This window comes from Citrus clementina, unplaced genomic scaffold (assembly GCF_000493195.1).
Source record: "Citrus clementina cultivar Clemenules unplaced genomic scaffold, Citrus_clementina_v1.0 scaffold_3, whole genome shotgun sequence".
NCBI classification, from domain to species: domain Eukaryota; kingdom Viridiplantae; phylum Streptophyta; class Magnoliopsida; order Sapindales; family Rutaceae; genus Citrus; species Citrus x clementina.
Genome location: NW_006262339.1, coordinates 30,454,824 through 30,481,335, shown reverse-complemented (window position 1 = coordinate 30,481,335; position 26,512 = coordinate 30,454,824). Strand labels below are relative to the sequence as shown.

The 26,512-nt window shown below is 34.0% G+C and overlaps 4 protein-coding genes across 9 annotated transcripts; 3 read left to right on the top strand and 1 right to left on the bottom strand.

Annotated features, from left to right (window-relative positions):
• The first annotated feature begins 267 nt into the window (after nt 1-267).
• On the top strand, nt 268-9,359 carry LOC18049531 (SH2 domain-containing protein A). Of its 3 annotated transcripts, XM_006442258.2 has the most exons (12): nt 268-529; nt 1,212-1,397; nt 2,635-2,829; nt 2,923-3,012; nt 3,278-3,355; nt 3,455-3,619; nt 4,771-5,118; nt 6,688-6,962; nt 7,214-7,376; nt 8,299-8,648; nt 8,833-8,898; nt 9,104-9,358. In XM_006442258.2, exons 1-12 carry the CDS (start codon nt 383-385, stop codon nt 9,120-9,122), a joined length of 2,082 nt encoding a protein of 693 aa, XP_006442321.1. In that variant the 5' UTR covers nt 268-382; the 3' UTR covers nt 9,123-9,358. The 3 variants fall into 3 exon arrangements, with proteins under 3 accessions (XP_006442321.1, XP_024045096.1, XP_024045095.1); XM_024189328.1 differs by lacking the exon at nt 2,923-3,012 and having other exon boundaries at nt 9,104-9,359; XM_024189327.1 differs by lacking the exon at nt 8,833-8,898.
• Nucleotides 9,360-11,745: 2,386 nt separating this feature from the next.
• On the top strand, nt 11,746-14,327 carry LOC18049530 (receptor-like serine/threonine-protein kinase At1g78530). Its single transcript, XM_006442257.2, has 5 exons — nt 11,746-12,195; nt 12,299-12,637; nt 12,886-13,140; nt 13,234-13,367; nt 14,071-14,327. Exons 1-5 carry the CDS (start codon nt 12,060-12,062, stop codon nt 14,260-14,262), a joined length of 1,056 nt encoding a protein of 351 aa, XP_006442320.1. The 5' UTR covers nt 11,746-12,059; the 3' UTR covers nt 14,263-14,327.
• On the bottom strand, nt 13,107-18,727 carry LOC18049529 (fatty-acid-binding protein 3, chloroplastic). 4 transcript variants are annotated; one of them, XM_024189973.1, is made up of 6 exons: nt 18,299-18,727; nt 17,317-17,418; nt 16,193-16,348; nt 15,885-16,099; nt 15,600-15,759; nt 13,107-13,137 (listed from the first exon to the last, which is right to left on the bottom strand). In XM_024189973.1, exons 1-5 carry the CDS (start codon nt 18,504-18,506, stop codon nt 15,601-15,603), a joined length of 840 nt encoding a protein of 279 aa, XP_024045741.1. In that variant the 5' UTR covers nt 18,507-18,727; the 3' UTR covers nt 13,107-13,137; nt 15,600. The 4 variants fall into 4 exon arrangements, with proteins under 4 accessions (XP_024045741.1, XP_024045742.1, XP_024045740.1 ...); XM_024189974.1 differs by lacking the exon at nt 13,107-13,137 and adding an exon at nt 14,150-14,235; XM_024189972.1 differs by lacking the exon at nt 13,107-13,137 and adding an exon at nt 14,804-15,108.
• A 1,521-nt stretch (nt 18,728-20,248) lies between these two features.
• Nucleotides 20,249-21,433, top strand: LOC18049528 (glucan endo-1,3-beta-D-glucosidase). The gene is made up of 4 exons (XM_006442255.2): nt 20,249-20,449; nt 20,640-20,668; nt 20,923-21,157; nt 21,257-21,433. The coding sequence occupies exons 1-4, from the start codon at nt 20,395-20,397 to the stop codon at nt 21,286-21,288; spliced, it is 351 nt and encodes a 116-aa protein (XP_006442318.1). The 5' UTR covers nt 20,249-20,394; the 3' UTR covers nt 21,289-21,433.
• The last annotated feature ends 5,079 nt before the right edge of the window (nt 21,434-26,512 follow it).

Here is a 26,512-nt window from a genome sequence, read left to right as displayed (position 1 = left end):
ACGCATGACAAGCCATAAAATATTACTTTTATTGTGGCGTGACGTGGCGTCCTATTATTGGTTATATTGATTCATATTTGTTACATTTCGTGTAGCAGATTCCTACTTACCTGATCAAACGACAACCGAAACGCAACGCCACTACCCACCCGTTAGTTAACACTTCACAGCCGCCGTCATTAAAATATATATATTAAAAAAAAATAAAACAGTTTGCTTTTGCAGACCCTTTTTTTTAAAAAAAAAAAAAACGGTTTAAGTGTTTGTTTGTTATTTTAGTTGAAGTGCGAGACGCAGAAGAGAGTTGGTTTTTTTGTGTTTTTGTTGGTGGGTATAAGGTTTCTTGTACTTCTGAGGGGCAAAAATAAAAAGAAGGGAGATAATGGGTGAGAACGTGATAAAGGGTGAAGATTACTATTTGCTGAAGGATTTGAGATTTAAAATTGAAGGAGATGAAGAGGGTTTCAGTTTATGTTTCTGGGTTTATCTCATGAAGTCCACTACATTTTCTGCTACTCTTATTAGCCAGGTTCTGAAAAAGCTTCCCTTTCTTTGTCTTGCCTTTCTGTTTGTAGTTTTTTTTTAAAATTTTAATGTAACTTAAATCTTAATTTGTGTTTTACTTGTTATTTGAAAAAATGGAGCGCCCCCCCCCCCCCCCCCCCCCAAAACTATCATCAGTAGGGACAAATCTTTTATGTGAAATTGTCTTTTGATGGTTTTGTTAGGATTGTTGTGGCTCAAAATGTAATGCAAGTTTGTGGCTTGTCATCATGCGTCTGGTTTGTGGTTGGGATGTGGAAAATTTTCTGTTTTTAAGGTATTCTAATGTAGTTTTCAGAGGGCTAAGGATTTAACTTTCTGTTCATGAGTAAGAAAATATGTCTTTGATTTGTATTTTTTGATCTCGTGCGGTGTTTGTGGTGAATTCATCTTTTTCATTCAAGCTTATTTGACATATAAGAAAATTTGTTGTTTTATCCTATTGAGTGCATTGTAAATCCTCTACGGTACTTTGATTCTTTGTTAGGATTTGATGGGGTATGAATCTTTTGCTGTTTTATCTTATGTTTATATTGTTTTTCTTTTGATGAGCCGTTGAAAAATAGAACTCAGCTTCTAGGTTGGAAATTTTTGTTGTACTTGTGCCTGATATTAGTAGTCATCTTCAAACGCAATGAACAATGAATTGATTTTTATTACCTTTGCAGGTTGATATTGGTGGCAATGCTCCTTTTCTTGCGCTAAATGAGAAGAAAATACTGATGCTTTTTCCTTTTATTTCATTACACAAAGAAGCTCCTGATCCCGGAAAATCTGCTCCATTGACGGAACTTCAACATGCATCTATGGACACTGAGTTTCCTTTAGAAAGCTGGATTCATGTTGGATGCAGGGTGTGTTTTAAATATATAACAAGTTGATTAGATTGAGGTTTTAATTAAATCTTCCAAATAATTTGATACCTTTCTTTGCTGATTTTTAACTCTTAGGACTCTCTTTGTGTACGCTTTAGTAACTCACCACTTAAGCATATTTTGTCTCTGGAAGGAACATTATTAGAAATATGGTTTTTATCTGTTCTCAACTAACTTCTGTATGCATAGAATTGTCATCATTATGCACTGCACACGTGAAAATCATTTTCATCTTGACTGCTTTGATATATATGTATGTAGATGGAGTGGAAACTTTATGGTTATGGTATATACTGAGTTGTAGTAATTACACTATGGATATGTTAATAGTAACTTCCTCATTGGCTACTTGGCTATTGGCCGATGTATCTGGAGTGAGAAAGAGTGAGCTATTGACATGTTCACATGGAAGGCTTTTCTTCAATATTTCTTGTGTTAGAAGTTTGCCCAATCTAATCCTTGCAGAAAGAAACTGTGACTGACCTATGGGAAGAAACTGGGAAAATAGAGAAAGAAGAGAATATAGTGATCCTAAGACCTTTTTGTTTCTACTTGACATTAAGTTCTTGTGACCTAAATTGGTTGATTCCTTAGGGGAGTTCAGAATAGAGTGATGCTATATCATATGTTGTATATTTTGATTTCTAGAGAGTAAAAAGATAGAAAACACTGAAATCTCCTGGTTGTATCTTGTATAAATCTCTGCTCCTACTTGCTAATCTATTTATGTATCAGGCTAAACATGATAGACATTGATTCTCCTACTTAAGAGGGAGTGTTGAGATGTTAAAAATTGGGTTTATAGTAAGATAAATGTGGCATGGGATAATTTTTTAAGCCTATTGTTTATTGATAAATCTAAATATAAGGAGTTTAACGCGGAAGTTGGGGGCATGCACTCCTTTTTACCAACTTTTCAACCATAGGAATCTTATGCAGAAACATGCTAGCTAACAATATGTCCAGTCTTTGTTATTAATATTATTATTCAATAATGAAGAATTTGGGTTAAATCTTCTGCATTTTGAGCTAACACTACGTCCAGTCTTCCATCTTATGTCGTTATTAATTTTACTTTTTTTGCCTGGTCAAATGCATTTTGCTCTTGGTATTTTGATATCTCATTTTTGGCCTTATGTCAACTCTGTTGAAATGTGACAGTTCCTGTTCTTCTTCAGAGATAGGGAAATAATAATGGTTGGCCTTATTTTGTCAGGTTTCTACTGATTCTGTGCAGCTTCATATTGATGGGGAAATTGTAGCAGAGAAGCCTGTGTCTTCATCTTTTTGTAAAGGTTCCTTGTCAAATTCTCGGACGAGGATAACATTGGTTGGTAGCAATATGCAGGGTTATGTCCACGATGCAAAAATCTTGCCCCTAAACTTGTCCATCAAGGATCACTACCATAAGGTGCTCTGTTATATTTCTTGAATTACTTTGTTTATTATGTCAAAGCCGTGTTTTTTATTTTCTTATTTCACAAATATACTTGTTTTATTCTAGGACCCACCACTTCTATTGTCTATCGATACTTCGTCTGCCTCTGAGATTGAAGAAGACAGCGATGGTGTTTGGAGCATTGTTGGTGGAAAGGTTAGATTATTAGGGAAGTTCTGAAAGCTATGCATTTGGTGTTTCATCTGTACAGTTCTCTGACCCATAGTAGTTGGGATGTGGGTTTATGGCTGCATCACATCAAATTTCTCATATGTTCATTCAATATGCTAATGTCATCTCAATTTTCCTCAGATTTTGAGTATTCTATTATAGATGCTGTGTTATCGAAGTTGTTTTTACTGAATTTGTAATCCAATGATTGTAATTTTTAATTTCAACTTATAGATTTATTATTTCTCAGGCATCTTGCCGCAGGATCTTTTCCTTGGATGTTGTTCTATTAAATGCCTTTGGCCAGCCTGTAAACAAAGAAGTGGAGGTTTTCATCTTTCGTTTTTGCTTATCATAGAATATTCGCCTCTGATTCTTGGTATTGATGGTATTATGTTGAGACTTGAAACATTGCTTGTCATAACAGATCACTGCTGCACTTCTGTATGCTGACAATGGCAGCCTTGTCGAGAAGACAAGTGATGGAGAAGCTCCCCTTTTGACGAGCTATGATGGGATCGAATTTCCTACTTATGACAGGCCTAGTAAACTATTGAATGGGTGTGCATCTTTTAAGCTGAAAATATCTCAGGTAAAACATTAGATACCAACCTTAGTTTTGGTCCTTTTTGTGTGGTGATTTCTGGGATACCATCTAAGAATTTTGCAGGGAAGACCTTCATTCGTTCCACAGAAAACAAAGTTGTTACTTGGGACTTCCTAGAAAGCTGTCCTCTTATGTTAACAGTAAAGATTTATGTGTTAGTGTCCACCCATTACCTACACAGACGATTTGTCATCTTTATGTAGAAACACGTCATATGGTATGGTTTTCTCTTTGATATAAGTTTAGCATAGAACTGCATGATGGGAAACTGCAATAAAAGTTCAGGTGCAGCCTGCAGCCTGAGGAAGTTTGGAAATGTTTCTTGTGAGCTTTAATCACTGTGTACTTATTTGTAGCTGTGCAATATTCACTTATCTTATTACATTCGAGATAAACCACTTTTCCTTAATATGAAAGCATATTTATTAGTACCTTTATCACTGTAACTATTTAGTGAATCTTAACTTTGTAGTATTATACTTTTAGTGCTGTACAAAATTGATTGTCTTTTATTTTCCATATATTTTAAAGACTTGCAGTAACTTTTAGTCTTTGGTGATTGCGGAGTTGAATGCCATCATCACATACCCTTTGCTTTTATATCAACTTTTTCATTTCAACCTATGGACTTTGCATGTGCTCAGAGTGTCCCAATACTGTGTCTGACAAATCCAAATTTGGTTTCTGAACAGCTCAACTCTTCTAGTTGATAATATTTAAGTACATATCAAGGGAAATCCTGCTCTGCTTGTGTGTGAAAAGGCCATTATGAATTAAAGTCAAAGTGGTGGTCGTTGTAGACTTGTAATTGTAATTCTGCACATGCGTCTGAGTTCAGAAATTTGTGATTTATGTGGTTAATTTGAAATATCCTGTCGGAAAATTTATTCTTTATTTTCAAACTAAGTTATTTGACATGGTTGTTTGATTTTGTTGATGATGCACCCTGAATGTTTCATCCTATGATGTGTCACAATGGGGTAAAGTGAGAGACAGCGTCAAGAATAATTTGGCTTCTTGTAAATTAGAGCAAGTTGCTTTGGATAATTAGATTTGACAATGATGTTCTTTTACCATTAAGAATTTGTCCAGTTGCTTACACTTTTTTTTTTTTCCCTCCCTTCTGTTAATTTCAGCTTTCATCCAAGTGCGACAATAGGCTATTCTGTATAAGGTTTGAAGTACCGAAACTTGTGGGGTTTCCTTTCCTAGAGGTTCTCTCCTATCCAATTCGTTGTATCTCAAGGACTCGTACTATTCGGACATTCTCTGTTCCCTTCAAAAGAACACCAGCTTCTATCCATCCAACCAATGGATCTCAATCATGTGGATTTGATGATGGATCTTTAGAAATTCATCACAACACTGTACTTGAAGCAAAACCTAGTCCATCATCAAAGCGGGTGAGGCTGGAACAAGAAAAGATATCTGCAATGGAGCAACTGGATGGGGAAGGCAGCCCTCATCCTTTGACTGCTAATAAGGTATTTAAACAGTTTTGTTCATCATTATTTTTCAAACTTGTTGAAAAACCCAAAATCACTGTTTGAACTGCATTAAAATAGTTCAGAAATTAGAAGGATAGGTGGAACTTTTTATTTTTTAATTTTCTATTTATTTTTATTTTCATATCTACTGGAATCATTACCACACAGGTACATTTTAATTTTAAAACTCCAAAGTTTTATAAAATGCATTTTAAACGTTTGATATATATGTTTTTAGTTGGCTTTAGAAGTGTATAAATATTCACTGAAGAGAAAATTTGTACAAATATGTATTCATGACCCTTCACTTATAAAATTAGAAAATTTGAAAACCCTTCTAACCCCATTTTAGAAAATATGAGAACCCTTCTAACCCCTTCTTTGAGATAATTTAGTAGTAAATTGAAACGTAAATGAAATAGACAAATAACTGTTTCGCCCTCTGGTTGATCTTTCCAACTGAAAACTTTGCTCTTGACCGAAGGCTCAACAACAGGAGACGAAGTGGAACTTAACATAGAACCAATTTGGTGATATCTTTAACACTCCCCTCACAAATAGCCCTTGGAGACAGTTGGCTGTGCTCCTGGAGCTTGAAACATAGCCTGAAAATAAAACCAAATTTGAAAAAACAGCAGAAAACTGGCCATTATGAATGAAACTTGAGGGCATTGCTTCTATACCATGTCAAAGTTTCAGTCTGAAAGCTGTGAACTGTTAGGGAACCATCATAATATATTGACATAGGCATTTAGTAGTCTTAGAGCCTCCTTATTATATGACCATGACCAATGCTTAATGATTTGTTACTTGTCAGCCTTCTTGTTGTGAAGGCAAGTTGATTACTTCTTTATTTCAGAATTAAAGAAAATGTAACAAGAGAATAATATTAGACTAGTGTTAAAGTTAAATATTGTTTTCCTTATAAACTTTTAGTTTCCAGATGAAGATATAACACGGTATCAGAGCTAGTTTTACGTAGTGGTCTGGTTTCGGATCATCATATAATGTTATTTGACTTCAGGTTTTACATTTTTTTTCTTCTTTTTTCTTTCTGGTTGTGTTTGTGTTTTTGTTTGATTGGTGGCCTTTTGCACTTGAGGGGCATGTTAGAGCTTAGCCAAGGATTTTAATTTTTTTGAAGTGGTAGCTTAACATTTAATTTTTGTTTATTTGCGTTGAAGTTAAAAAATTCTTGAAAAGTTGGTCGTATATGTATATTTATAATAAAGGTTTTCTATCATTCTTTAAACTCTTTCTTGACATGGTGTGCCCTTAGAAACTATTTATATCTTCACAAATATTTGGTAGATGGTGACATGTATCTTGCTATATTTTGAATTTTCTCTGGTAATATGCATTTATTTGGGCACATTAATCTTCTTTTTTTCCTTTTTTTTTAATATATATTAATTATAGCCTAATGGCAACCCAATTCACTCCCCACCCATGTGAATGGAGTTCGGCCTCCAGACCTCTTGTTTCAACTCAAGAGATTTTATCAATTGAAATAGATGACACCTACAATATAGAAACATTAGTCTCATCGCTCACCTTTTTTATTAGGCTGAGGGTGCATTTGCAAAAGGGTTGGATGGGACACATGAAAACACTGAAGATGCAGACGTCTCTCCGGCTGATTATGAGAGCAAGGGAGTTAGAAACGTGGCTTTGAAGAATAGTGGAAAGTCAGTTTCAGATTTGACCATTTTTAAGTACTGCCTTGGAGGCTTGGCTGATAGATCTCATCTGCTGAAGGAAATTGTGACCTCTTTCTCTGATGAAGAAATATTGGAGTTTGCACATCAGGTTTCCATTTACACAGGATGTTCCCACCACAGGTGATCTACTTCTGTTTCCATTTTCTGAACATCATGATATTAGTATTCTCGTTGGATCACACATATGCATGTTTTTGGGATTTTGTATCCCCATTTAGGGGTCCATAACTGAACCAATTACATGGTACTGTAGATGCTTTTTGCCAGTGACTGTGTATACATCTTTCTCAAGACGGAATCTTCATTTCTGCTTGTTGGTACCCCATAAATCTGAATCCTTTTAAACAAGGAAATCTACTCCCTTTTTTCAGATTTCAGATAATGATTGCAAAGAGATTGATAGAAGAAGGAAGAAATGCTTGGAATTTGATCTCACAAAACAACCCCCATGTTCATTGGGATTGTGCAGTTTTTGAGATTGAAGAACAATTCAAGAAGATTTCCTGCTGTAGTACTCGACCTCTCTCACATCAGGTTCTCTCTCTTACAAGCATGTGCACACGCAATCTTACATCACACAAGTCGCCAAAACACTTTTTTTTTTCTGTTTTGTTCTTTTTTTGGCTCTTGATTCATAACTAAATATGTTGTAGGGAAATTATCATTCGTATACCTTAAATTTGCGCTTTTATTAAAAATACTACAACACTTTAAGGGTATATCAATCGTCCATCTTAAATTGATAAAAGTTATATGCCGACCACTAAACCGTCAGCTGCTGTTTGAAAGTTAACGGAACTATAGTGAATTGATGATTTTATCCTTGAAAATTATCACTTGTATACCCTTAAAATCTCTTATTATCACTTATGTACCCTTAAATTATCACTTGTATCATCTGAAAAGACTAGGTTACCCCTCTGACGTCATCATATTTAAACGGCAACTAACGGTTTGGTGGACGGCAGATACATTTTGTCGAATTAGGATGGACGACTGATATACTTTGAAAGTGTTGTAGTAAATTTAATAACGGAGTAAACTGAGGGTATACGATTGATAATTTCCCTATATTGTATTCTTGAGGTCCTACATACAGCATGCTATTGTGGCTTATGTCTTTTTGAATCATACGATTAACTAATGGCATTTTTGGAAGATGTGATAACATCAGTTTATTCAATGTAAATATTGATGAAAATTCACTTATGGGAATCGCTGATATACCAGTTCAATTCTTCTATCAGTTTTACCCTCGAAAGTTGATGAAATAACATTTTTTGTAATTTTGTATCATGGTAAAGTTTGTTGGCTTCTTTTCTTAAACTAGTGAACGAACAATGATATTGAAAATAATTTTCTCCCCTTTTTGGCATGAAAAATCCATCATGTGCATCCCATGTCCAAAACGGAATAAACGTGCAATGAATGTGATGAGTCAAATAATTATATTCAGGATTTTGAGCTTCTGAGGAGAATTGCTGGATGCCGAGATTTTCTAGCCCAAGAGAACTTTGAGAAGCTATGGTGTTGGTTATACCCAGTTGCTTTCACATTATCAAGCGATTGGATAAATAAACCATGGAGATCCACATCTCCCAAGTGGATAGAAGGATTTATTACAAAGGAAGAAGCTGAATATTCACTTCAGGGTCCAAGAGGCCTTCAAGAGCCTGGGACATTTGTACTACGGTTTCCTACTTCAAGGAGCTGGCCGCACCCAGATGCAGGTAGTTTAATTGTGACTTACGTGGGCAGTGACTACACTCTTCATCACAGGCAGGTTTCTTCCGATTATATTTACAGGTATTTCTTTCTTGTTTCATTCCTTCTTGCATCATAATCAATGGGAGTAAAATCATTTTTCATTTTCATTGCCTTAAAAAGCTAAATATTGTATTAAGTGGTAAAGGAGGATAGAATTGATATCCTTCAAAAACGCAAAATTGACTATTTGTCTGAGATTTTTTACCCCCAACTCTGATGGAAGGGACATGGATGTGAAACCTTTGCAAGATTTGCTATTCACAGAGCCTGAGCTCTCTCGATTGGGCAGGCAAGATATCTCGACTTCATTTATTTATTTATTTTAAATCATTAAATACTCTACTCTTTTCTAGTAGTTTATCCCAAATAATGTGATGACCATACTGTTACATCACTTACAATTTGTTAAGAGTATTATTGCTGATACTTTCTTACCAATTGCCGTGATGTGCTCACTTGATTCATATTAACAACTTCAATGCTTGAAAATGCAGGATCGTGAGAATTCATTGAGCTTGCTTCAGATGTAGCATTATTGCCGACTGCTTTCAGTTATGGTGGTCATATTTTTTGCTTCTACAAATTTTGGGTGGTGTGGATAAGAGGGAGGCTGTTACTTTTGTTGTATTCTTTTTGCCTAGCTCTTGCCTGTTTTGTATATATAATATGTACATCCATAATCTATATGATCTTCTCAGCATAATAAGTTATTAACCGAGATCTGCACATGGAGAAAGCTCAAGGTTTAACGACAGATTATCCCGATACATTATTAACCTGTCGTCCAGGCCTTTAGGGTTTAGCTAAGTTATATCAATCCAAAATTAAATTTAAGTAATTAGAGGTCATGGAAAATTACTTTTAGGTCAAGTATAAGTTACAGATAATGTGACTTAGTAGCGGCTTTCTATAAAACCTTTTTATATATACATATGAACACACACATAACATTATGATGATGCTACAAGCGTAAAAATGACTTTTTTTGAACTTAATTTTAGCCAAATTGTAATATACCATAAAATTTGAAGAACAGAATTTTCAGTTTAACCCAAATTTAATCTACAAATTTTTTAACCCATAATAAATCTTTTTTTAACCAATGGAACAAATGAAACAAAATGAAAGAAATCATCTAATTTATATATGTTTCATTGAATAGTCGAAATTTGTATTTTACAACTTAACTAACAAGTCAACTAAAGATGATAACGAAAAATATAGTAAAATGTTAAATTTTGAAAAGAAATAATAGTAAAACGATACACCTCAAAGTTTATTATTTCGTAATACTAGAAGTAGTCAAATGATAATAACTTTTATTTTTATTTTTGGTGCCATAATTCTCCAGCACTTTGTATTTTGGGGAGAAAAAAGTTATTTGGAATATTAAACAGAAATTTCATATATTTAGCATTATTTTGTATGATTAAAAAAAAAGAAGTGGACAAATTTTAAATCAATTTTTTAGTATCTACTCCCCGAGATTTTTAATTGATTGATTTTTTGACAATTAATTATTATACTTATACTTCCTACCTTGGCAACAAGAAGAGATCAGAAATGGTTTGAAATTAATATTACCTTTTTTATAACATAAAAATGTGATATTATGAATCATGAAATTTCAACTTTTTTTTGTGGAATTACATTTAGTTTCCTTATTTATTCCCTTAAACAGAAATATATGTTGTGTCTAATTTGTTGTAATAATTTCGTCTAGGTGACGCTGATCTCAAATGCTTCAGTTCACATGAACACAATGCTGATCGTATATTTCTTAAAATGGCAAAATCTTTTTGAAATCAAAATTCCAACCGACTAAGATGAACACCCCCCATAAATTTAAACCAGTAAGTTTTTTATTTTTCAAAAATTGCCGAGCAATCAATTGCTTTTACACCGGCATTCACTTCTTCTACCAAGAAAATGATTCCCTTGTGACTTTAAGTTGGCTTTATAAATTCCCGACTCGTACAGCAAAAACAGGTGGCAGAAACCATATGATGACAGCAAATATTTCACATGATGTGTTCATCCTTTTTGCTCTCGATTGTTCTTTTGGATAAAAAGACCCTTTTGAAATCAACATCATCAGGTTGTCGAGTCATCCAAAACATTTAATGCTAGTGAATATTTTATAAAATCTGGCCTTACACAAGTAGAAAAGACATTTATCATTTCAATTTCCCAACTAACATAAAAATATAAAGTACGTTATTGCTCTCTTCCCATAATGGTGAGGCCGACTTAAGATTGATCTATTTGGTAAAGTGACTCAATTTTAACTAAGATGAGACAGCTCAATTTATTCAACGATCCCTCTACAATAGAGCAAGAGCAACTGTGAAAAAACTCTCAACTGCTCAACAATCTCTTGCTAGTGGGGAAGTGGCATCGACCCTGATCCATTTGTGTGATATTGAGTCCAGCACATTTCTGATATCACTTGTTGAGAGACAAGTCTTGCACATTCAAAGTATTCATCCCAGAATAATAACCTTTTAGAAGGTAATCTATCCTATATATAACCCCATATATCACTACTTTCCTAGCCTGTAGAACCATTTACTCAACACATAAAATGTATATACACAAGCTTAACTACGATAACTGAAGTTTTGTTGAATCAAACTGCCTTGATGACTTGATGTTGATGAAAGATGGTGATACTAGCAGTAGCCATAGCTGCAAGAGCCTGCCAATGTAGTCTTGCTAGGATTAGGTGCTCGCTAATTGGCCGAAAGCTTAAGCAGTTAAGCTAGCAGTCGTGCTGCCCACATTTCTATTTCAGATTCCTAACAGTAACAGACCACCACGCTACATCTTTTGCAGCCCATGTCCTTGAACTGGACCCCACGTGGGTCCCATAATGGCGTGTGTCAGCCCCAAAGAGGCCCCACTGGGGTCCCATAACCCTTCCGAAGAGGTAAATTTTCACTGGAATAAGCCGCCGAGACTTGAATTAAACTAAAAATACTAAATTAAACTCCATGATTACAGGGTAAAAACTCTCTAAAAAGTCAAAAAGCGTTTTGCAGTTCTCAGCCTATGTGATGTGAAGTGAGAAAAGAAATCATAGAGTCACAAGCTACCATTAGGTGTCACAAATTAACACGTTGCGTCGACATAAGTTGGCAGATGAAGAAATTTGCTCCTTCATATGTACATATTATTCAATTCATCTACCTTTGCGTTGCATGCGTCAAACTATCAAATGATTAAAACTTGGAAGCACTTTCATCAACGTAACGTGCTTTCTGTTACAAAGAGGCTGCTGCTAGTTCAAGTCTTCTCTCATTTCACACCTCTGTAGTTCTCCGAGCAGATCATCTAAACTAATAACCCTTCAGGGTTGAATTCTTCTCTTTCACATACTGCAGCCTTTTTCTTCTTTAAGTTACTAAAAATCACTTATTTTGTTCGTTGAATATCACTCTGTAGAATTAAATGGGCAATGCTAGGATCATAGCATTCTACGTCACAATATGCTGTATCGCTTTTGTTATATCAAAGATTATTATTTCAGTTCTCCTTTATAGAAGATGGAAAAGAAAGAACATGGTTTATGCAGACAGCGTCTCAGGTATTGTAGCTATTATGAGAAAATTTTCTTGAATTCTAGCTTCCTGGAAAGTAAATAAAGATTTAAAAAAACGCTGCTAATCTGTGTTTCGGGTAAAATACAGGTGGGAAAATGGTGATGTTTAGGTCTCCATTGATACATTCTCTGCAATCCGACGCAATATTCAAGAAGACACTAAAGTTCAGCAGCAAAGATGTCATTGGTTCTGGAGGCTTCGGAACGGTTTATAGATTGACTGTAAATGACTCCACAGCCTTTGCCGTGAAAAGACTACACAGGGGAACCACGGAGGTAGACAGAGGTTTTGAGAGAGAATTGGAGGCAATGGGCGATATAAAGCATCGGAATATTGTCACTCTTCATGGATACTACACTTCTTCTCAGTACAATCTTCTCATATATGAGCTCATGCCTAATGGAAGCTTGGATACATTTCTACATGGTATGATTAACTATCTCCGAAAAATGAGAAATGAATATTATACTAAAAGCTCCTCCTTTTATAGCAAATTCACCTGTCAGGGAACTTTCAAAAAGAGGCATATTTTCGAAATTTTGCAACACAGATTACTTAAATTTGAAGTAAAGTGAAAACCATAATCTACTTGGAGATTAGAAAAATGTATTGAAACAATAAAATTGCATTTTGCATTACTTGCATCTGTGATTGTAACATTAACGATGATGCAGGAAAATCAGTTAACAAGAAGAATTTAGATTGGCCATCCAGATACAAAATAGCAGTAGGTGCTGCAAGAGGAATAGCATACCTTCATCATGATTGCATTCCACACATAATCCATAGAGATATCAAGTCAAGCAACATTTTGTTGGATCAAAATATGGAGGCTCGAGTGTCTGATTTCGGACTCGCCACATTGATGGAAGCCGAAAAGACTCATGTTTCGACAATTGTAGCTGGCACTTTTGGATACTTGGCCCCTGGTAGGAGGCATTAAATAGATAAAAAGTTTAAAACTTTTCCCCTCTGGAAAGTTGTTATCTGATATACTGAGTTAACTATTATATGTTCTACAGAATATTTTGATACAGGGAGGGCTACAGCAAAAGGCGATGTTTACAGCTTTGGAGTTGTTCTGCTTGAGCTTTTAACAGGAAAGAGACCTATGGATGAAGCTTTTCTAGAGGAAGGAACGAAGCTTGTGACATGGGTAAGTTTTCAAAAGTATGCACATTTGCTTTAATCTTTTTTTTATTTATTTTTTTTATTTTACCAATCATAGCAGCATGTGTGTGTGTGTGTGTGTGTGTGTGTGTATAGTTCTTATAAAATGGTTATTCACCCTAGATAATTTAGTCTGAAACTTTGGGATAATTTGAATGTAAAAACCCTTTGCGCTGTAGTAGAAAAATAATCAAGCTGGAATTCAGGCTACTCTATTTAAATGCGACAAATACAATCCCTGTTCCTGGTTTCATTAAACAGAAAGACAGCAAAAAAAATTTCCATTAAAACAATTTTCTTTTTCATTAGTTTTTAGTACAAGGATAAAAGTTCTAAGAGTTTGAAGTTATAACTTTTAGTATTATAGAATGGTGCAGTTAAGTTTAAGAGAGTTATTGAGTATACAACAAAAGATAAGCTTATGATAATCTGTTTAATTTGTGGCTAGAGGACACACATAGCTTGAAGAATTTTAACCGATTGCTATGTTTCTAATTCTTCTATGTATTTTGACATAGTTACATCAAGTTTGGCCTCATTGACCAGGTGGTCATACTAAGAATGTGTTCCTTCACAGTTTCATTTCTCTGTATCCTTCTACAAAAGCACTAGACAAGTTTGGCATTGCGTCTTGTATGGATTGATAGATTAGTCATCACCTTACAAATTGTTTCTTAATGTTGAAACAGGTCAAAGCAGTCATGCAGGACAAGAGGGAGGAGTACGTGATTGATACCAGCTTAGAGGGTTGTCCGATCAATGAGATAAACGATGTATTCAGTATTGCATCAATGTGCCTCGAACCAGAACCTTCCAAGAGACCAACTATGACTGAGGTTGTCAAGATGCTTGAGCTAATTAAATCAGAAAAAGTTGTATAAGACTAATAGGCTTCCCTTGATGCCTATCCCAATAGTGATATCCAATGACAGCTTCTTAATTAGACATGGCAATTTTTGTCCCTTCTTTCCCATTTTTCATTTTCTTTGTTTTAATGAGAATTGTGAAATTTTTAGCTAACAAACACAGGTAAGGGAGGACAGAGCCAGAAACCATATACACGCATGTTTTCTTAGGATCATTATCAAATTTATAATCATCAAGGTAATACAAGGACAATATGAGGACCAATGCATTAAAAGGGTAACATGTTTAGGTAATCAAATGACAGAAGATATAAACATGCACTGAACAAAATGACATAAGTAGAGTAATGCAGGATGTAACTATTTCTCAAGAATAAGGAATAAATGAAATTAGCAAGAACTTGTCTTCCAAGCAAGAGAAGCACATATCTAAACCGGTAACTAGTGGGCCCTTGTTACGGCCTAAACTGAAAGGATTGGATAAACAACACAGTAGAGAGCAGAATATTGTGGGAAGTAGGAAAACTGGTATTTATCTGCAGAAAAAATTCAAAACACCCAAGCATTCGAGAGGCTTGGTATCTCTCCCAAAATGAGCAAGCTCACTACAAAAATAATTCTCTACACCCCTCTCCCAAAAACCAGCTCCTCTCCATATAACCTCCTCACTTCTACGCCCAAATAGAATAACAGAAAAACTCTAACGAATTATCAAAACAGAATACCATCAACTTATTACTAACAGAAATGCATAACAAACTCTTCTCTCTATACTACTTGATAACACGTCAGCCACGATTGGTATTTCCGGAATTACCCTTGCGCCTTGCATATGTGAAACGTACTTGTGGCCTAACAGCCCTGGACCCAAAATAATAGGCAAGAAGGGAATCCAAAATTGAGAAAGAATAAATAAATGCAGTTTGCCTCTATTGAAATGCTGACACTTAAACATGCAGGATAATTTCTTAGAAGAAACATCTAATAATAAACATTAGAGCAATTCTCTAAAAAGGGGGGAGAGGGGGGAACACTAATGAAGATGATTATGAAATGGAATATCTTTAACAAGAAAGAAGAAAGCTGCAGCCAATTTTAAAGATGATGAACAAAATTACCAGCAAAAATGCTTATTCAAATGATGAGATTTTGCATCCATGAGCATGACGCATGTGCAGAAAGACTCTTACTGCTATACATGTTAATTGTGATGGATAACATCAAGCTCAATTTACAAGGCATTATCCAGACCAGGTTTAAAGCAGAAAACTATACAAAAATACATAAGTTATAGAGACATGATCAAGAACAACAAGGGAATAAAGAGATAACAAAAAGTTTAAGATATTAACTTCACTTGAGAATTGTAGCTAGTCCAGTGGCAACTGAGGCTTTCAAAGAAGGGGAAACTGGAGCTCCTCCAAAAAATACATCATAAAGAGCAAAAGTGACATTTTCTGACTCAATTGTAGCATCCACCCCGGATGGCAACCCATCTCCTGAAATGCTAACCTGAATCACAGTACAACCATCAGGTGAGTACATCAAGGGGAAAACCGAAAAAAGATCTGAAAAATAGTAAACAAAAAGTACTTTGTACCATAATGTACATTTCATGTCTAATAGAATAAACTTACCAGCATCTTCGAAGGATCCAGCCAAGTTAAGAATATGAAAGTTCCTTTCATAAGATTTCGCCCTTGGAAGATGCTTCGGAATGTGGACAGGGCCGATTCATCAACAGGTGTTGGTATCCTGATTCTTGGGGAGATCGCATCATCCAAAGCATCCCAGAAAGTTTTTCCATCAACATCTCTGACCAGAACAATCTTTAATGATTTCTCCGAAGGAGCTGCGGTATGAAGTTAATTTAACAACATCAGCTTGGCTTCAGAAGTTTAAGTTATATGAGAAATTAAAGTATTGATGTAATGATGTGTATTACCCTGATAGATTGTGTCAAACAAAGATGAATCCTCTTGAATGTTAGCTGCCCCTTTTCCTTTCCATGCATTCAGTTTACTTAAGATGGATTGGTTAATATATAGTCCAGCAGCATAGACCTTAACGCCAATGATAGCAAAAACTTTCTCCCTATATCCTGAAATTTTGCAAACAATCAAAGTTATTGTCCTGCAAATATTCAGCTGAGAGGCTAGTAAGATCTTGGGCCGACTTCAGACTACATCAGAGGCATGTTAAGCGAAATACTTATTAGCATATCCAAAATAGAGCCACTACCTAATTCGTTTAATTTTCACACAAAATCACAAGAGTCTGTATGTATGCATGGTTGTATAGTTGTTTGATACTTTACATGAAATGATTCACAATATGAAAGACAAATAATAGGGAGAAACAAGTACTCTGTATGTATAATTTAGCAATACTTTCAAATGATACTTTCATATCAATCCATGAGGTGTTATACAATGTTTCAAAAAAACAAGTCTGTATCTTTAAAATGCTACTTTATATCAATCCATGAGGTGTTATACAATGTTTCAGCAAAAGATCCTTAACCCAGAAGAAAATAGAAAAATATTCCAACAACTTTGGAAAGAAATCAATTACCTACTCAGGTTACTCGTTACCAGCAAATTGGTTAACAGTATAAGAAATAAGATGCATATCAACTACTTATTCCCCAAAACAACTCCCTGCTAAAGTTTTAATTTCTTGTTTCTCACGTTTTGCAAAGATAGGAATTGGCAGAACTACTATATTCCCCAGCATCCTATACATGAGCAAGTTATAGGTTCTGCAATTACATCAGAGACAAACGAAACTCAGTGGTCCATGTTGTGGACCACGCATGTGAGACATGTGCGTACTACTTCCTATTTTAAAAAGTGAGGATAATGTGATTTCTCTTGGAGTTATCATAAACAATTCTGCATGGAGATATACATCTGGAAGTTCTGAATTTGTAAATGTAATCCAATTAGTTATAACTATTTTGGTAAATTCATTAAATTGTCAGCATGCGTATCCTATTTCATATGCTTAATGCAATGGCTATGCTCGATCTTCATTGATAAAATGCAGTATCACACTAAAGCATCTGACCTGTTCCAAGCAAAGACAATGGACTCGAGTAACCTGGCAAACTCAAAGACTTCTGAAATTTCACTTTAGTTACAGGTTCCTCCGTGTACTCTGCACTTCCAACTGCAAGTGGGAAAAGAGAAATTATAATTCACGGCAGCTCGCAAGGGGATCAGTTTGATCAACAGAGATATCAACTGGTAATTGTGAGTACCTTGTGTACCCTATTAAAGCTCTATACAATACATATGTAATCTGAAGTTGGGATGTCACTACTTAAACTTATTACATAGTATGCACATAAATTTGGTGTGTGTTTGTTCTAGCTACAAATGACATGAAGGAAGAAAATTTCTTAGCTCTTTGACAAGGACAATTTCTCAAGTCACACCTTGTCCAATACAACAATAAGAAATTTTGGGCTCATACTGTATTTCTTTACCTGAATCTAACATAACCAAAGAAACTGCTAAGCTGAAAGCCAACAACTGTAAAGGAGTCCAATTTCACGGTAAAATTGTCAGTCAATACTCTCATTAAAACAAAATTCCACGATTAATTGTAAACCAATGTAAAATAATCCGAAGTTAAAATACCTTCTAAATTTACTTCTCACATTTTCGTGAAAACTTGTGTTCATGATGGTTTAAAATCTGAAAAATGTACAACGCCTATCATTTTTCCCAAAATTTCAACTTGTGATTCGAAAATTTCCCAATTTCAAAACTTTCTGCATACTCAACAAGTCTTTAACTTTATTTCTCTAATGCTCCTAGTAGCCAAATCTTTTTAACCAATCTACATGTAAATGAATCCACTGATAAATTTTTGTAATCCCAAAATGTATAATTTACACACTTTCTCAGTTCAATATGTTTCTTACAAAAACCCATTTGCATATAGAAGTTCAAAAAAATAAATAAATAAATAAATAAATGACATTTTTTACCAGCAGAAAAGTAAGGCAATGTGAGCAATTTGGAGGAGTCTAATGGAAATTTACCTGAAGAAGAAGAAGAAGCTTTAACGGTGAAATGTGGTTGAATTCTTGTAGCAGAAAATGCAGAAAGCAAAGAGCAAGGGTTGTTTCTGAACGAATTCGCATGTGGCTCTGCAAACTTTCCCAGAAAAAGGTGACTGGAATTTGTCTTCCAAGTTTTGCAAGGAATAACGAGTGATGAAAAACAAATTGGTGTGGAAATTGCTGCCATTTTAGAAAATTCTGCTACGGCTTTGAGATGGCGGATTGCTCAGTGCAGTTTGATTATCAGCTTCAGTTAGTTGCTGTTGCGCGCTTTTTCACTCAACTAACCCATTGTTTTGCTCAGATGATGTGAAGATTATTAAACAGAACGGCGTAATTATAAATTATTAATTCAAGTGTAAAAGAAAATCTACTTTTTAGATAAATAATTGTATAAAGAAAACCAAGGCTACATGTTGTGTTTTCTGCATGAGTAGACTATTTTGTTAAAAAAGAAAAATTAATTATTTATGTTTTATAATACAAATAGCCCACAAAAGCCTAACCTAGAAGCCCAGCCATACAAAAGTGAATGTGAAAAATAAGAAGAAAATTAACTCTCACGTTTACATATTCAATTATATAAAGTGTAGATTGTAAAATTAGAAATGTAATAATATAAATGCAATTATGTAAGTGAGGTAAATGGAAAGAAAAATGATGAAGAATTTTAATGGTGACAAAGATAATTATAAAATTGTGCCGTATTAAAGAGTTAATTAAACAATAGTGCCAAATTTTCACTTAACTCTAAAATATCATATAATTTTATAATTATTTTATCTTCATTGTGTGAGATAAGTTTTCAAATGAAAACCGTGCGGGTTGTAAGAAAAGAGCAAGGGACGAGCAAAATTCTCAGATTCCCAAACAAATTTCGTCCTGCTTTATGAATCGTTCCGGGATCAGGACAATTCTTCAAAGCCCAATTGTATTTTTTTATTTTTTATTTTCATTTAACTAAAAAAAAAAATCTAATGAACCTTGGGCTAGTAAAATGGGCTGCTGCTTCGCTTGGGTTCATTTAATTTCACTTTCCAGCCCATTTCTTTTTATAATTTTAATTAAATTAAACGTATCAAAAAAATAAAATAACAAACAAATAAAAAAAAATTAGGACAATCAACACAATCAAGACGGATTAGTATTTTATCAGTTAATAGTCGGTATGTATTTTTGTCATGATTAAGTAATTGATAAGGAATCTATTATAATAGCAAGTCTTACTTACATAATTGAGACGGGATCGGAATTAGCAAATCCTAAATTGAATCGTCTTAATTATTGTCTCTAACAACTAAGTGATGAATGATAAAAAAACAAATGAAATTTGTTATGTTGAGAGATTAAGATCTAGTGATTGAGAAAGCTAAAGATTAGTGTAAAATTTATAATTTGTTATTCGCTTTATTAGCGAAAAGGATCACATCTATGTACGTGGCTAATTTAGTGAACCACCTAAATTTCTTGTGTCGCGGTTTAATTATTGTTGTCGATTTAATCTGCCATTTACTGTTCTATTCACAGCGTTATTTTCATGCTTTGTACTTTCGACTTTCGAGCAATCGAGCCGTCAAAACAAAATTCTTGGAGGGTGTTTCAGTAAATCTAGCCTTTTGTTCTCAAGGTGCTTGATAAATTTCCCCAGTCAGTCAACACAAGCAAGCTGTCAGACCGTTAGCCTTCAACAACGCTAGAGCCTAGACTACTGGCAGTGCTTCCCCACGAAAATTCATTAAGCAATTGAATTCAAGTACGACAAAAGGACAATGATGAGCTAAGGGAAACGACGTAAAGTCATAAAAGGTTAGCTCACAACCACGTGCATGTCTTTTTCACTTTCTTTTAATTTATTTTTTCTCTTCTTAATTCGTCCCTTCTTTATATTTATTATTATGCCAACGTTTCTTTTGCCCATAACGTCTCCAACTCTCCACCGAAAAAATGTAACCGTTGTGTTAACCTTTTTCACTTTCATTTTGCTTTAAATTCTCACAATCTTTCTTTCCTTAAACATCCCAAAAAATCATTGCTTTCATCAGTAACTCAACTCAGAGAGTATCAGTAACATATCAATGGCTCCTAAAGCAGCTCTCTATCTTTTTCTCTTGCTCTTGTCCTTCACTTCAGGTACGACTTCATCTCTTTTCTAGCATTGCTCTTAATCATCATTCAATAATAGTTAGGAATTTCATTATTTCAATTCCAACTTCAATATCAAAACTTATAAAATTATTTAACATTGTTCACTTCATGTTGGAATACCTAACATTGTTCTTAATTATTACTCTTTACTCTAATTTCTTTTTAATTTCTGTAGGAGGAAACTTGCTCGTGGTAAATGGACAGGTAATAATATCAAATTTGGCACATACCACCATCTCACGAAATATCATAATCGATTTAAATTTACTGATGATAATTAAACGTTTAATTTATGCATGTTGATGTTTTTACAAAATTGTGATACTTCTACGTTGCTATAAATGAACACGTGTAAAGTTCAAATTGGCTTTCAAAGGCAAATCCTAAATGGGTTGTCATCATAAATTTAATTATTACTTGCTGATTAATTCGAAGTTGCAATTAATCAATTTATTCAGAAAACTTGGTGTGTGGCAAAGCCTTCATCAGACCAGGCAGCTCTACTAGCAAACATCAACTATGCATGCTCTCAGATTGACTGCAGGATTCTGCAAAAAGGGTACCCTTGCTTTTATCCTGATAATCTCATGAATCATGCCTCGATTTCCATGAATCTTTATTACCAAGCCAAGGGAAGAAACCGCTGGAATTGTGATTTTAGGAACTCTGCTCTCATTGTTACCACAGATCCTAGTAAGTCATTAATTTGAAACCCTTAAATTAAGATATGATTAGCTATATAATTTGTATTACGCTATATTTACTTTTGTGTGTTTGTTCTGTGTTTTGCAGGTTATTCTAAGTGCGTCTACAGCTACTTGTAGTTTAAATGTGCTCATTGAAAGCAAATCTTGTAGTGTGATGTGATTGACTTAGTGTAGTTTATCTTATGAATGACAAAAGCAGCTAATAATTTAACTATTTTGGGTTTTAATTCACGCCGATTTGAATCGATTAATTGTTGAACAAGTGCAAGTACTCCTGCCTCTCTAGGTACTTTAATTTGCAACCAAAATTGAGTGAAAACAACTCAAACAAATTGTCACAAAAATTAATTTTCTTTTTCTCTTCTCCACTCATTATTATTTTAGTTTTATATATATCATCGATCGAGCTATTATCCGTTGGAAAAATAAATTTAAAAGTGGCTCCTACATTAACAACATGAATCCCAAAAGCAAAATATCTTTGCCTAGATTTTGCAACTGAATGGTTTATTTTTTAATCACATTTTAACTATTATGGCAAAGGAATGGTAGAATAAAAAGATGGTGTCAATTTTCTATTCATTTTGTGCAGCACTAACAAATGATTGGGGGATGGTGACCCCGTTTTCTCTTTATTCTAAGCACTTGGGGCGGTTAAGAATATTTTATTAACTAAAAAAAAAAGTTCTGTACTCGTTTTTTTTTTTTGTGGTAGATTCCTGACGCAAGCATATCCATTGGTTAGGCAAGAATAAAAAATGTGCATAATAATAATTGATAAATGGATATAATAGCATATACACGAGGAGCTCACCCAATTAAATAAACAAAAATAAAAAATCCACTAGTTAAACCAATAGCGTGGAAGGGGGATTTGTGCTAAATGTAGTAATATATCTTTCATTTAATATACTAAAGGTGTGTTTAGTAGTGAGGTGTTATATCTTTTTAAGTTGTAACTACTGTGAAGTAAAAATTATAATTGTAAAGTAGAACTGAGAAAAAAAAAAAGTTATTGAGCTGCCAAAACCCGACTATAAGATTTTACTAAACAGCTTAGCAACTGAGCTTTAACAGACTAGCTATCACACATCACTTCCAAATGCACTCTAAAACCCTATGGAGGCCTCTATAATTGGCACCACGAATCATTAGCAATACTAGAAAAGTGTTTTTGTATTTACTGGGAGAAAATAAAGGAGGTAGAATTTCTCTACTCATTTATATAAAAGGCCTTGGAGCATCAGGGCACTGTTCTTTATTTATTTATTACATACCTCATGATATGTATATTATTATAATTAGTTGAAATATACAGATAGTAAGAAGTGAATTAAAAAAAAATATTGTTATTGCAAATACTTTGTTGGTATGTTTACTTATTGGAAATGAGAATAAGAATCAAGAAATAAGAATAAATGATGAGTTTACTTACTTAGATGAGAGGTGGTATGTGAATCAAAGTAACGAGTCCCAACTTACCAATATTTAAATTTAAAATTGTATAAACATTATCCAAAAAATTCGGGTCAAAGTTTGGTAAATGGTCAATGATCAAAGTCAATTATTGACCGGTTCAAGGCTGGACCAGTTCGGATTGACCCGAACTGGATCATGAATCAGCCCACAAATCAAACTAACTTTTTTTTTTTTTTAAAAAAAGGCTAAATCTCAACTTTAATTTTAATGGGCTAATGTAAACCAATCCTTAATTTTAATCTATCAAGGCCAATATATTAGGCTCAAAATTAAGTTTCATTAAGCCCACACAAATTTTGGATTTAAATGTTAATTTTTTTGCCCAAAAACAAATTTACAACACCTTAGGGATTCTTAAGATATTATCCAAGAAACCCTAACACAACTTTTTCTTTTCTCCATCTTTTATGCGGCAGCCATGCCGCTACTTCTTCTTCCTTATGCAGCGGCTATAGTCGTCGCTCTTAACCAAACTGCCGCACCTAGGCCATCCTTTTTTTGTTTAGTTCTAGATGGCTGCCGCTTCAACTTGATCAGTCGCGGCTTGTTTTCGGGAACGCCAGCGGTGGCTGTAGCTACTGCCGGCTTTAATTATTAATAAACCAAAACTATGAAACCGAATTTGGAATTTTTTTCAATTCCAAATTTCCTTAATTTTGTTCTCAAACTTAATAATATTAATAATTATGGTATTATTAAATGAGAGACATCAAAATTTTAATCATTAATCAAAATAAATTTGATTCTCAGTGATTCAACATGAAGAGACTTTGATACCACTTGTTAAAATAAGAAATTCATTTGGTGAAAATCATTACCTATAATTCATGAACATTCATGTTGTATCACCAAGAATTAATGACAAAATTATGCGGAAGCGTACCTCAATTCATAACACTAAATTGCTCTCTAGGGTTGTGTGACTGGGATTCTAAATCTACACGTTCTTCTAGAAAATCCTTTATTGAATATAAACATATGAAGAATATAATTCATTAAGTCTTGTAACCACTTCTGTTGACGTGGCAGATGGGTCAGCAAGGTTTTTATTGTTAGCTTTTGAGTTTGTTGTTTAGTTGGCAAAGTTAGTTAATTAATTTGTTAGTCACAACTCATTCTTTACACGTGAGTTAGCAAGTGTAGAATGTTCTAAACCTCAGTATATAAGTTCAGTGTACTCATAATTTAGATTAATAAAATTTGATGATTTGTTCTCTTATATTTTCTCTCAAAGTTCATCAAACTTTCTTTCACTTTCTCAGTAGCCAAACAAGCAAAAATAACTAGAATAAACTTGAATTTGGTATCAGAGCCTGAATCAATCAAATCACATCAAGCTTAAACACAAATATCTCATCATCAACATCATCTTTCACCTTCACAACTCCAATAAAACTTGATCGATCTAATTACATGAACTGGAAGTCTCAAATTCTCTCTTTAGTTCGAGCCAATAAACTTGAAAGTCTTCTTGATGGATCCATAATTTGTCCAGAACAATTCCTCTTAAATACTCTAGAAAACTCATACGTTTTCTCTAATGCTTCTAAAAATTCAACTGTTACTTGACTAGAGAATCCTAAATTTATTGTGTGGAAAAAGCAAGATCAGATGTTGTTGAGCTGGCTATTATCCTCCATCAATGTTGAAATTCTCAGTCTTATGATAAATTCTAAAATTTCTCATGAACTGTGGTCTAACTTAGAGCAACAATTTAGTTCTGAAACTACTGCTAAGAAAGTTCATCTAAAGATGATGTTGAATAATATGATAAAAGGTTCTATGACTATTACAAAGTATTTTAGCAAACTGAAATCTGTCATTGATGAGCTAGTTATTGCTGGAAGTTCTGTTAGCTCTTTGGATTTTATAACTCATCTTATTTCTGGACTAGGCCAACCTTATTATCCAGTGGTTGTGTATATTGAAGCAATTGTTCTAAATATGAGTATTAATGAGGCGTATTCAATGTTATTGACACATGAGGCATGTTTAGAAATTAATCAATCTAATGCCTTCAAGGAAGCTAAGTTGAACTATGCTACTAACTTAGCTCAAGTTGAAAACAATTAAAAGAAAACTAATAATCATGTAGCTTAGAACAATAATAACAAAGGGAAATAGAATGGAAACACTATAAACAGAATTAGATCTAATAACTGGAATGGAAACTTTACAAACAGAGGAGGCTTTAATTCAGGAAAGGGACAAAATCCAGGTAGAGAACAATGTAATAGTAACTGGAATAACTAGAATGAAAATCAAGGTAGAGGTAATATTGCTGGTGCTGTTGGAAATTTTTCTAGAAATGGTGGATTCTTTGGTGGTTTTAATGGTTTTGGAGGAAGAGGAGGTAGAGGAAGTATTATATGTTAGATTTGCTTTAAAGCACAACCATTCTGTAGCTGATTGCAGGGACAAGTTTAACAGTAACTTTGTTCCAACTTTCTCTATGCAAGGAAATTTTCCAAGTTAGAATGAAGTTTCCAAAGCTGCTTTCATGACCATATTAGAAGGAGTTGCTGATCAAGGATGGTATCTGGATAGTGGAGCAACACATCACCTTATTAATAACATACATAATTTAGTTGAAGGTAAGCCTTATCTTAGATCTCGGTTGCAGTTGGTTAGTAATGGACAAGGCCTTAGAATTATACACATAGGCAATACATGTCTCTTTACATCTTTAGAAAATCAGTTAAAACTTATTAATGTTTTATGTGTAACCAAAATTACTAAATATCTCATTAGTTTATCTTAACTTCTCTCAGATAACCATATGACCATTGAATTTGTTTCAAATCTTTATTTCATTAAGGACAAGATGCAAGGAGCATTGCTGGCACAAGGGATTGCTGAAGATGGCCTTTTTAAGCTACTGTCTCAAGATGAACTTATCCTTGATTATAAAGCCTCAATTTCACAACCTAGTTCAATGTTATCTATTATTCTAGTAAAGAAATTGTACACTCTTTGCAAGAGTTGAATAATCAAACACCTGTCTGTTCAAATTTGGTCAATTGTAGAAATCAAAATTCTGCTAGTTTCTTTACTTCTAGTAGTGAGTCAATGCAGTTGCTACACAATAGGTTTGGTCATCCAAGCAAACATGTTTTGCAAACAATAATAAAAAGTCCTCCTATGTGTAAACAGATGAGAAGAATAAAATCTTTTCTTATTTTTAAGTGCCTATAATAGCCAGTACAATGAGGTAAATTTATAAGATTACACATTCCTAATTTTTGGAATTATACAAATTAGCAATAACTGTACAAATAAGACAAATTAGATAATTAATCCTAGAAATCAAGAAGGTCAACTAATCTAATCTTTCCATATTTTATACACCTCCTCTCAAGTTAGTGCATAGATATTAATCATGCCCAACTTGTTAATGAAAGATTCAAACTTTGGTCTGAAGTATCCCTTGGTAAGAACACTTGCTATTTGTTGCTTTAAAGGGATGAACGACATACAAACAACTCAATTCTCTAGCTTTTATTTAATAAAATGCCTATCAATCTCAATGTGCTTCGTATGATCATGGTGAACCAAATTATTTGCAATGCTTATTACTGGTTTATTATCACAGAACAGTCTCACAGGTGCTTCAATATCTAATTTCAGTTCTCCAAAGACTCTTTTAATCCATAACACCTTGCAAACTTCATTTGCCATGGCCCCTAAACTCAGCTTCAGTACTACTCCTGGCAACCACGTTTTTTTTTTTTTTTTTTGCTTCCGCCGAATAAAATAAATTTCCCCATAAAGAACGTACAGTAACCCAGATGTTGATCTTCCTATCGGAGATGAGCCTGCCCAGTCTACATTATGAAAGACTTTACACTCCTTTGGTCACTCT